Source organism: Schistocerca piceifrons, chromosome 4 (assembly GCF_021461385.2).
Source record: "Schistocerca piceifrons isolate TAMUIC-IGC-003096 chromosome 4, iqSchPice1.1, whole genome shotgun sequence".
NCBI classification, from domain to species: domain Eukaryota; kingdom Metazoa; phylum Arthropoda; class Insecta; order Orthoptera; family Acrididae; genus Schistocerca; species Schistocerca piceifrons.
The window spans coordinates 619,451,217-619,464,002 of NC_060141.1; the positions used below are offsets into that span (position 1 = coordinate 619,451,217).

Consider the following 12,786-nt stretch of genomic DNA (forward strand, 5'->3'; position numbering starts at 1 on the left):
ACACTATGGGACTTAACTTCTGAGGTCATCAGTCCCCTAGAACTTAGAACTACTTAAACCTAACTAACCTAAGGACATCACACAATCTAGCCCGAGGCATGATTCGAACCTGGGACCGTAGTGGTCGCGCGGTTCCAGACTGTAGCGCCTAGAACCGCTCGGCCATGAAGGGTAGGGCCACGGGTCGTAACACATCTGAAATGTAACGTCCACTGTTCAAAGTGCCGTCAATGCGAAGAAGAGGTGGCCAAGACGTGTAACCAATGGCACCCCATACCATCACGCCGGGTGATACGCCAGTATGGCGATGACGAACACACGCTTCCAATGTGCGTTCACCGCGATGTCGCCAAACACGGATGGACCATCATGATACTGTAAACAGAACCTGGATTCATCTGAAAAAATGACGTTTTGCCATTCATGCACCCGGGTTCATCGTTGAGTACACCATCACAGGCGGGTCTCTGAGCTGATAGTCCATGCTGCTGCAAACGTCGTCGAACTGTTCGTGCAGCTGGTTGTTGTCTTGGAAACGTCCCCATCTGTTGACTCAGGGATCGAGTCGTGGCTGCACGATCCGTTACAGCCATGAGCTTAAGATGCCTGTCATCTGCACTGCTAGTGATACGAGGCCGTTGGGATCCAGCACGGCGTTCCGTATTACCCTCCTGAAGCCACAGATTCCATATTCTGCTAACAGTCATTGGATCTCGACCAACTCGACCAGCAATGTCGCGATACGATAAACCGCAATCGCGATAGGCTACAATGCGACCTTTATCAAAGTCGGTAACGTGATGGTACGCATTTCTCCTCCTTACGCGAGGCATCAAAAGAAAGTTTCACCAGGCAACCCCGGTCAACTGCTGTTTGTGTATGAGAAATCGGTTGGAAACTTTCCTCAGGTCAGCACGTTGTAGGTGTTGCCACCAAGGCTCTGAAAAGCTAATCATTTGCATATCGCAGCATCATCTTCCTGTGGTTAAATTTTGCGTCTGTAGCACGTCATCTTCGTGGTGTAGCAATTTTAATGGCCAGTAGTGTATACTTACATGTTGACATCTATCACTACTCACCTCAGAGGCACGGTGCGCTCAAAACATTAATACGTAGGGTTTACACTATCTGTGATAATGAAGAACTTGAACATCTGAGGGCAGTTTTCCAGAGGAATGGCTGCAAGGAATGGCGAATTCGGAAAGCCTTCAATCATACACCCTCCGTACAACCAACGGAAGCAGAAGAGGATTCTCAGAAAGACGCAGCCATTGCATTAATTCTTTTTGTGGCGCGTTATCTGGCAAGATAGGGCGATTTATTCGGAAACCAAGTGAAGACGGTCGTCTGCACACCAGCCAAAACACAGGTGCTAAAGGTAGCGTGAAAGATGATCTTGGACTACGGATATCCGGTATCTATCCGATATCCTGCCAATGTGGTAAGACCTACACAGGCCAGACACTGCGCACTGTCGAAGATCGTTGCCGAGAACCCCAAAATCATATTAGATTGCAGTGGCCTAACAAGTCAGCAGTCGCAGAACATTGCCTGAAGGAACTGCATGGAATGGACTATAACCATAACCACACCAAGATTCTGACACAGATATCCAAATTCTGGGACTGTGTCATTAATGAACCAAATGAGATTCGAGTTAGAGAACCACTAAAAAATCGTGATATCGGGTACACACTTAGCAAGGCATGGGACCCTACTATCAGAATGGTCAAGAAGAGGAATGAGATGCTAGATAACGAACTGACTGCGCGAGGGGGGGGGGGGGGGGGAGGGGGCAGGCGGAGAAGTAGCAGTGGTGCTGCCAGCGCGCGCACCTAGGTGCGAACCTAGGATGGAACACTGGATCAGCAGGAGCAGTGGGGTAGGGACGCTGGGCGCGGACGGCCATTGGAGCGGCCGACCAGAGAAAGAGGGGGAGGAGATAAAAGTGCAGCGCTGGCCTCCATCAGTCAGTTCATCAACGCACCTGACGATGCAACGTGGTCGTTTGCGAAATATGGTGCCCACTGGACACTGACATCCCGCAGTTCATTTGTGAACTATTTCGACAGACCATTATTTGTTCTGGGATGGCAAGGCAGATGGTCAGACGTGGACGACTGGAGCCTTGATAATGAGTATGCCTGCCCCTGTGTTTCCATGCTGTCCAACATCGAGCCACTGTCATATCAGAATGTCGCACAAATATTGCACGATTCGACCAGATGGCCAAACAAAGAACCACAATGAAACTTCCTGGCAAACTAAATCTGTGTGCTGGACCGAGACTCGAACTCCGGACCTTTGCCTTTAGCGGGCAAGTGATCTTCCAACTGAGCTACCTAAGCACGACTCACACCCCGTCCACACCGCTTTAATTCCGCCAGTACCGCGTCTCCTACCTTCCAAACTTCACAGAAGCTCTCCTGCGAACCAGGAGAGCTTCTGTGAAGTTTGGAAAGTAGGAGACGAGGTACTGGCGGAATTAAAGCGGTGAGGACGGGGTGTGAGTCGTACTAGGGTAGCTCAGTTGGTAGAGCACTTGCCCGCGAAAGGCAAAGGTCCCGAGTTCGAGTCTCGGTCCAGCACACAGTTTTAGTTTGCCAGGAAGTTTCATATCAGCGCACACTCTGCTGTAGAGTGAAAATTTCATTCTAAAGAACCACAATGATCCCCTTTTCAAATCCTGGTAGGTACTGACAACGCTGTCCCACACGTGTAAACGTCATCTCCGTGTCCTTCAATCAACAGCACACGCTTTTTACACTCTATGTATACCTTACTAGGTCTGATAACAATGATAAACACTAAGAACATTAATGCACTCTAGTGTGCCGTTCTACCTGTTTCAGAGATTTGCAGCTCTAGTAATTTACATATTGGCCAATGGTATGTACGTGTACGAAATTACATTATCTGACCACGTGTTTTGGGAGCTTCACATTTTGTGTCAGCCAGTGAATAATTTTTTTCAATCATCTTGTCTGAAATGAAGCTTGTATCATCCTCTTCAAACACATTCAATACTCGGCATTTCGGTATCTCTGCTGGGTCATCTGGATTCCACTGGTATCTCTGGATGGCTAACTCTGTCGAAAGACAGTATCACGTTCACTTCTCCCGGGGAAGTAGAGCTAGTAGTTAAAAACCTTCAGGCGGGCTGTCATCATTGGGTAAATACTGAAAGAGGGGCATTTCAAAAATGTTGTCATTGCTGTGGTGCCGCCTCCATTGTTTCCTGGTTGTTGTTTATCTTGTTCGCTCGCTGTGGCTGGGTGTTTACTTTCGTGATGGGTAACCACGAAGACATAAGCCTGCAATCGTCGTCTCTATTGAGATTTTACTTATTCTTCGGTATTTCAACTTCTTCACGGACTTTCATTCTACAGATATTTCTTTCTCTGTCTAGCACTTGCTATGTTCTTGTAATCCATAACCTGATCACATTCGTCTTGTTGCTCCGCTACTGCTAATTTTACATTTTTTAAGTTACTTATTCATCCACAGATTCTTAACAAAAAGATATCAGAAGTATCATCTTAACTGATAAAGGAAAACTGTACAGACAGCTCGGTAAGGGTTCTTCTAATAAGCTGCTGATTCAGTCTAAAAAGTGTTATGTGGTCGCAGCGTCAGAAGGCAACGATTCTCATGAAATATTAACAGGTGTAATTATAAACGGCCGTATATTGCATTAGTGGTACATATCACTAGCGAAGAGAATGTAGCTAGACTAAGAGTGACACCTTCTAGTACGATATGTAAAGGCAACCACACCTGGAGTTGCCTTATAATGTAGATAATAAAGACACGTTTCGCAGGGTGATATACATATCAGTGCGATGTTGCTGCAGAACACTTCGTTGTTACTAGTCTGGAGGATTGACCCGCGCCCGCATCTCGTGGTCGTGTGGTAGCGTTCTCGCTTCCCACGCCCGGGTTCCCGGGTTCGATTCCCGGCGGGGTCAGGGATTTTCTCTGCCTCGTGATGGCTGGGTGTTGTGTGCTGTCCTTAGGTTAGTTAGGTTTATTTAGTCCTAAGTTCTAGGGGACCTAATGACCATAGATGTTAAGTCCCATAGTGCTCAGAGCTATTTGAACCATTTTTGATTGACCCACCTCAGTGGCCGAGATCGTAAATACCCGTGGTTAAGCCGGTTTGAATGCACAGGGTGGAAAAAATTTTCGCAGCCAGTATTTGGCCGGTAAGGGGAGGTGAGGTGGTGGCGTGAAGTTCCTGATCACCAGATTTCCCGCCAACTTTCTTTTCTTTCTTTTGCTGGTGCCTTTTTCCCGCAATGACGCAGGGTCGGCATGGTTAATCGGAATTGGCAAGGTTAATTTAAGGGGTGGCCGGATGCCCTTCCTGCCGCCACCCCGTACCCGCAGGATGGAATTAGTGTACTCCGACTGTCTGTGTCTAGTGTAACCCATGAAATAGTGCGAATGAGTTCAGATGTCTGCGAGCCGTGTAACTGAGACGGGACGTGGGGACCAGCCCGGTATTCACCTAGTGGGATGTGGAAAACTGTCTAAAAACCACATTCAGGCTGGCCGGCACACCGGCCTCTGTCGTAAGCCGTCGGGTCGATTCGATCCGGGGCCGGCGCGCCTACCCGAGTCCAGGGAGCAGCGCATTAGCGCTCTCGGCTAACCTGGCGGGTACCAGATTTCCCGCCAACGTTCTGGTTTAAATACCAAACGTCTCATAAAGTGGGGGTGTGTGACACTGTTGAGGGTGATCAATCTGTCGGATGGGGATGTTAAACTTGGCAGCCCCTTAGCTGCTATTCGCGCACCGGGTTTCACCCTCTCCATTATCTCATCATCATCATAATACAACACGAACATTACACACACACACACACACACAATGCAATACACACAATATAATACACACATAGCCTGCATGTAGTATTGCAGATATTTTAGTCGAGCATGTTGAAAATAAATAAACAACAATATCTGGAAGATTTATTAAGAATGTAAGTTATACCGACGAATGTAATATGGTACTCCTAGGGCAGCTGCATTAAGCTGGAATATTACAGAAGCTAAATATGAATGAAAAACAGCATTAATCGGAACAAACGTGATCGGAAAGTGCTGCTCATTGCTTCCAACCATTTTCTGAGAAATTACAACAAAGTGAAACGCCAAAGAGGAGAACTACAGTCAGTAACTATGAAATGAATCAATAGTGCGAGGGAGGTTCCGAATCTTTGTTCGTAGGAAAAAAGGAGAAACTGAAGTAATATAATGGCTCGTCAAGTGAATACTTACGTTAAATAAAATTACATCATAAATTATCCAAAGTGGCTAATGGACACCATGCTTTTGTTTGAAGGAAACAGTTAAAAACAACCCTCACTAGGATGCTTTATTTCGATTCTTTTCTTCTAAAATCCAGTGAACTTCAATTATTTTCTGGTTTGGAAGTGTTCTTTACTTTCAAATTCAGTAACGTAGACGATTCATCAAATTAGATTACACCGCCATGCTCCTAGAACAAAATAACAACGTAACTACAAGAGAATATTTATTCCCTTCTATACAGGAACAAAGTAGACAATACAGTATTATATTTGAAAAGGAAGAAGTATTTCACACCCGTTCAGGTTTCTCCTATGTTCTCAATCTATATTAACCAAAACTCTCTTTTCGTGACGAAGCAATGTTAACTTTTTGTACTCCCCCCAACTACGTCTGCTAGAACACATGAAGGTTTAATTTAACGAATTTAAAAGAAAAAGTTACTATCACAAAAATAGCACTTACCATTTACATTAAATTGTTTTGCAGTACAGGGCGTTTATACAGTAGTTACCGGTTTATAAAAGTAACTTTTAATTGTGAAAAGAGTAAATAATTTACAGAAAAGTTTGGTGCAGCAATGTATGCAGTTTTATCCCACCTGTCGCTGTTAGTTCCTGACGTTGCCGCTATGTGGCATGTGCGAATGAGTTATTCCAACAGTCATCGTGGAGTCATATAATGGTGCAGCGCCTAAACAGCGCTTATGGTTTCATGAATCAAAATCTGCGACTACAGGGTACAGACAATTCAGGTATAAATATAGCAAGCCATCACCTCACAAATAGTTATTAATTGCTACAGTCGTTTCACCGAAACTGGCTGTGTATCATATAGGACGCTGGGTCAGGATCGGCCAGGAGTCTCTGAAGCAGTTAACGAAGTCTGACAGTATTACAGTTTGATATGAGGTGGTGGCTTGCGATATTTAGTCCACAATTATCTCTGAATTGTAGTAACAAATTTTTATTCATGAAAACAGAAACAATACTACGCAAGTTCTGCACCATTACACGATTCCATGATGATTGCTGGAATTACTCATTCACACTTGCCAACTCGCGGGAACGTCGAGAACTAACAGTGTTAAGGCGGGAATACAACTTGAAGACACACCACTTTCAGTGCTCTATGAAACATTTCTGTAAGTTATTTGTCCTTTTCACAATTAAAGGTTACTCTTGTATAATTAATTTATAAACTCGCTCTATATAAATTCCTGGTCGCGTAATGACACTCGATTAACCCTTAGACACATGAGTAGCTGGACAAGCAATATAGACCCATACCTCGAAATATTTATAAAATTGTATTACAAGAAATATTATCAAATTCTTAAGGAGTTCGTGACACGGAATGAATAAGAAAGTGTCTATTATGATGTTGTGACCTTCGTTTAAGTGTAATATGATACACCATATTATACATTATACATTTTCCTCGGATTGAATTACTAAATCTCAGTCTTACTGGTCCACGCTAGATGATATGATCGTGAAGAAGAACACTCTTCACAAATAATTTCGCTTTATTTTCATATATTCGTTGCGCATTTGCTATATGTTTGAGCACTTCTCCTGTATAATGGATGTGGGCACATGAAATGTTTTGTTGGTAATCTAGTTTCCGCAATCGTCATCTGTTGGGCGTGTAGGACTTTCTTTTTGAGACGTTGTTGATTCCCCTGTCCATATCAGAAAAATTCTCCTTTTATCAGATTTACCTGCCATGTATGTGCGATGTTGCTGTAAATATAAGAACAAGACTAAACTGATACGTTGGTCATAAGATAGAATACCATCTTCTTGACTGCCCCTTTCACGTGTATGTACGTACCTCCTGGTCAAGAGAATCAACTGGCGATTTACATTCATTGCAGAAGAAAACTCTCTATTAGTTGTTTTTACCACCTTCATTTACAGCAGTTCTATGGTGCGGAGAACTTAGCAGTATCACACTTTTTTTCTTTTTGGTGACATAACATACAATTGTCAATTTGTCTTTCAAACCTAAGTGATGATGATGATGATGAAAATTCTCTGGATATGCAATCCATCATTTCTAGTGGAATTTCCATTTTCTTTTGTCACACTAGCTCTTACTGGACCGGGAGCAACTATTCCGCTAACTGGTGGCAATAATGTACTCCATGAGTTCCATCGTGACCGATAAGGAAATCTGTAGCATGTAACATGTACGAGATTCTTGAGTGCTCGCTTCACTTAGGGTGTTAGGAGCCACGAGTTCATTATACCAGGTACCAACAGTGTCTGAATCTCTACAATCTTGGTAATGAAAGTTACCTTCATCATCAAGTCGTTCAACAACAGTTGATTCAAAATTTCGATCACTTGATCTGGCTTGACATGCTGTTCTTTCGCCTCTTACGGGTAGTATGACATGCAAGTTAAGAATAAAGCTGTCTTACATGATTATCCTGTTCATGAAACTAAACTTATGTTCATCCGGGAGATTTTGACATTGAGAAATACACTTACCTTCAAAAGAGTATTCGGTTGTAGCTTTTACGGTACTTCTGACCACACGACCAAGAGTATAATTGTGCAGAAAGGATAACTGTTAGCAGTAACTTGCTTTTTTAAAACACCATTCAGATAATTGACAAACAGATTACTGGAAAACGGTTTGCTAAGGGGTTTTAAAGACCTCTGTCATGCATGACATGTATAGTATTAAAAATTTCAGAATTCGACTTACAAAAAAATATACTTTGAAACGGAACTGGTTGTTCCATTCCATATTTTTCTCAATAAATTCCAATACAAGTAAGTCTGTGGTAACAAGCAGAAGAGAATGGACCAAGCTGTGTTTATTTGGTTTTTCAATGATTTTTTTCTTTAGTGTGTGCCACGTTTCCTTGCATCCTTTCCTTTATGCGACCTTGGACTGTATGAATGAAATATTATGTGAAGTAGCAGAAAGTTTTGGTCAGAGGTCGCAGCATTGAATGAGTAGAGTGGTTTCTGTGGTAGGATAATACGAACCCCGTAAACGCGAACAAGTTTGGCAAAGATAGTGCGCAAGTCAGGTGGGACAGGTCGCGAAGGCACGAGTATTGGCTCTGTTAGGTTGGCGAACCATCCCCTCCACCACCTTTTGAACGAACAACGGTTAGGAGAGGTATCCGCAGGTCCACTTGTTTTTATTTATACACCATCAGTAACTCGCAGGGACCTGTAAAATCGTGGACCGCAGGATTTCGATAAACCATTACTACAGAGGGTAGCTTGCAGGAGCTGTAGGACATGACAAGCGACGGTAATCTTCCTACCAGGTCGAGTTATAACCTTAACTATACCACTATCAGTACGAAGGTTACGTAACAACTTACCGAAGAAAGTCAGTTGTATTTGCAAGGATTGAAAAAGATAGAAAAAAACTAGTTTTAAGACAATTTGTTGAAAAAGTGAAAAGTTTCCGTGTCTAAAAGGTCCCTGTTATGCCCCCGAGGGTTAACGAGAAGAAGCGGTCTTACCGAAATAGATCTGCTTCCATTCAAAACCAGATCATAAGTAAGTCGCTTGTGTCAAATGTTTTTTTATTGCTCGAGTTAATTGTTCCCGAAGTGAAACGGCGGCACAGATAACAACGCAGTCGAGTAAGATAATCGATAACAAGCTGGAAAACCAGCACAGCAAAAGAAATCTAGGACATTAATAACGCGACCCTAGACGGAATGCGTTACGTAGAGACCAGTGGGAGTGAGATCCCACAACTAGAACTGGAGGTCAGTTAATGTATTCAGACTAACTGTATTTCATTAACATTTGTTGTTTTCCCTCTGTATTCTGTATTTGGAAATCCTGTCAGAAAACGTGGGCAAGAAATCATCTGCGTACCATCAACACGCTCGACCTTCTTAAGTTATGTATTCTTAATATAAGACGACTATTATGTTGAGCGTTTTTTCATAAGTTTAATAAACACAACAGATACACATAACATACGCTTTAATAATTAATAATGTATTCTCAAAAAAAAGTTCAAATGTGTGTGAAATCTTATAGGACTTAACTGCTAAGGTCGTCAGTCCATAAGCTTACACACTACTTAACCTAAATTATCCTAAGGACAAAAACACACACCCATGCCCGAGGGAGGACTCGAACCTCCGCCGGGACCAGCCGCAAAGTATTCTCGTTCACTATTTACAACAGTCTGCCAATGCTGGGGTAACTTTGCGATTCCGTTACTGTAGAAATGAAGTACACTTCTGGCCATTATAATTGCTACACCAAGAAGAAATGCAAATGATAAACGGGCATTCATTGGACAAATATATTGTACTAGAACTGACATGTGATTACATTTTCACGCAATTTGGGTGCATAGATCCTGCGAAATCAGTACCCAGAACAACCACCTCTGGCCGTAATAACGGCCTTGATACGCCTGGGCATTGAGTCAAACAGAGCTTGGATGGCATGTAGAGGTACAGCTGCCCATGCAGCTTCAACACGATACCACAGTTCATCAAGAGTAGTGACTGGCGTAATGTGACGAGCCAGTTGCTCGGCCACCATTGACCAGACGTTTTCAATTGGTGAGAGATCTGGAGAATGTGCTGGCCAGGGCAGCAGTCGAACATTTTCTGTACCCAGAAAGGCCCGTACAGGACCTGCAACATGCGGTCGTGCATTATCCTGCTGAAATGTAGGGTTTCGCAGGGATCGAATGAAGGGTAGAGCCACGGGTCGTAACACATCTGAAATGTAACGTCCACTGTTCAAAGTGCCGTTAGTGCGAACAAGAGGTGACCGAGACGTGTAACCAATGGCACCCCATACCATCACGCCGTGTGATACGCCAGTATGGCGATGACGAATACACGCTTCCAATGTGCGTTCACCGCGATGTCGCCAAACACGGATGGACCATCATGATACTGTAAACAGAACCTGGATTCATCTGAAAAAATGACGTTTTGCCACGTTCGTCGTTGAGTACACCATCGCAGGCGCTCCTATCTGTGACGCAGCGTCAAGGGTAACCGCAGCTATGGTCTCCGAGCTGATAGTCCATGCTGCTGCAAGCGTCGTCGAACTGTTCGTGCAGATGGTTGTTGTCTTGCAAACGTCCCCATCTGTTGACTCAGGGATCGAGACGTGGCTGCACGATCCGTTACAGCCATGCGGATAAGATGCCTGTCATCTCGACTGCTAGTGATACGAAGCCGTTGGGATCCAGCACGGCGTTCCGTATTACTCTCCTGAACCCACCGATTCCAATTTCTGCTAACAGTCATTGGATCTCGACCAACGCGTGCAGCAATGTCGCGATACGATAAACCGCAATCGCGATAGGCTACAATCCGATCTTTATCAAAGTCGGAAACGTGATGGTAAGCATTTCTCCTCCTTACCCGAGGCATCACAAAGTTTCGCCAGGCAACGCCGGTCAACTGCTGTTTGTGTATGAGAAATCGGTTGGAAACTTTCCTCACGTCAGCACCTTGTAGGTGTCTCCACCGGCGCCAACCTTGTGTGAGTGCACTGAAAATCTAATCATTTGCATATCACAGCATCTTCTTTTTGTCGGTTAACTTTCGTGTCAGTAGCACGTTATCTTCGTGGTGTAGCAATTTTAACGGCCAGTAGTGTAGTTTTGAGGCGAAGAACTCGTCGTGCCATGTTCGGAGCGCATTTCTTCCGGAAAGGATGTTCGTTGAAGATTGTTCGATAGAAAAAGGAAAAGGTGAAAGTCTGAAGTCGCAAGATCAGGTGAAAGAGGTGGGTGCGGAGTGACTTCCCAACGCAACTCATGCATAGTATTCTTTGTAAGTCTAAAAGAATGCGGGCGGGCTTTTTCGTGGAGTAGCAGCACTTCACGCAACCTTCCTGGTCGTTGTCCTTGAACTGCGTCTGCAAGATGTCTCAGTTGTTGACAATAAATATCAACAGTGATGGTTACACCTCGGGGAAGCAATTCGTAGCACACCACACCGTTGCTGTTCCACCAGATGCATAACATTGTCTTCCGTGGATGCGCGCAGGTCTTTGTACGGAGACTTGCAGCTTTGCTTGGGCTCAACCACTCCTTTCTTTTCTTTATGTTAGTATAAAGTCACGACTTAGTTCTGTAAGTTGCGATACATTTCTCACAGGATCACTAGTGAGACACTGTTTATCATCTCGCCGACACTTCTCGCGCTCTCTTTTAGACTTGCTCGATATCTTCTACGGGTTAAATTGTTTGTATTGAGCCTTCTCTACATTATTGGCATGGCTAGTTTGGTGTTCCTCTGTCTCGAAGTAGAATATTGTCTTTTGTTAATAGTCTCTAACTGTAATTTCCTGTTCACCAGTAACAACACAGGATAGAATCGTCAGTGTTATTCACGAACCAGCTGGTGACGAGCAAGCAGAGATGCACATATGGCCACCTGCTGATTTTTGTGATTTTGGCTTATTTCACGTGGTACTCATACACCCGATTTTTGAACCTTGCCCATTACACCAAATGCCGAACGATGGTGGAATGATCACAGTTCACCACATCTGCCAGCTCTCGAGTACACTGACGTGTATTGTTGTGGATTAATGCATTTAAACGATTTCATCAAACCCCGAAGGACATACTGAACGTGTAGAGTCACCAGTGTCAAAATGACCCTCCATAAAACGAGAAAAGCATTTTCTTGCCGTGCTCAGTCCAATGGCATTATCCCAATACATGGTCCAATGTTTCTGTCTGCCTCCACTGCTGTCACAACTCTATCGAACTCAAACTGAAGAATATGTGGCCGCGCGGGGTAGCCGCGCGGTTTGGATTTCTTGTCACGGTCCGCGCGGTTCCCCCTGTCGGAGGTTCGAGTCCTCCCTCGGGCATGGGCGTGTGTGTTGTCCTTAGCGTATTTAGGCTTGATTAAGTAGTGTGTAAGCTTAGGGACCGATGACCTCAACATTCTGGTCCCATAAGACCTTACCACAAATTTCCAAGAATATGTCGGAAATCTTCCGATTTCTCCACTTGGCATTCCATTTTCTAGCATCCACAGCTCTACTCTTTATCTCCATATAACAAAATGACGTATGTAGACTCACTTAGCAACAGTGACCTGCAAATAAAAAAATGAAAACCGATAAATGAGCCCATAGCAACCGGAATGCCAACATACAAAACAGAAACGATGCGAACTTATGCACCAAGCTAATATAAAAGTAAGCATAACCCCTTTCTAGTCCCGTCCGGAGATTAAGACCAGGGAGTGATAACATTAGTTCTGGAAGTTGCGGTGCATTTCTCACAGTGAGACACTGTTTATCATCTGGCCGACACTTCTCGCGCTCTCTTTTAGCACTTGCTTTAGATCTTCTACGAGTTAAATGGTTTGTATTGAACCTTCTCCACATTATTGGCATGGCCAGTTTGGTGTTCCTCTGTCTCGAAGCAGAAGGTTGTCTTTTGTTAATAGACTTTAACTGTAATTTCCTGTTCAGTCATTCATATCGA

The 12,786-nt window shown here is 44.0% G+C and overlaps 1 protein-coding gene across 1 annotated transcript in view; it reads left to right on the forward strand.

The window, feature by feature from the left end:
• The first annotated feature begins 1,852 nt into the window (after positions 1–1,852).
• LOC124796065 (solute carrier family 15 member 1-like) overlaps positions 1,853–12,786 on the forward strand; it is a 230,829-nt gene continuing 219,895 nt past the window's right edge. Inside the window, exon 1 of the mRNA XM_047260152.1 lies at positions 1,853–1,969. Within this exon, the coding sequence (XP_047116108.1) occupies positions 1,853–1,969 (117 nt within the window). The remainder of the gene's footprint in view (positions 1,970–12,786) is intronic.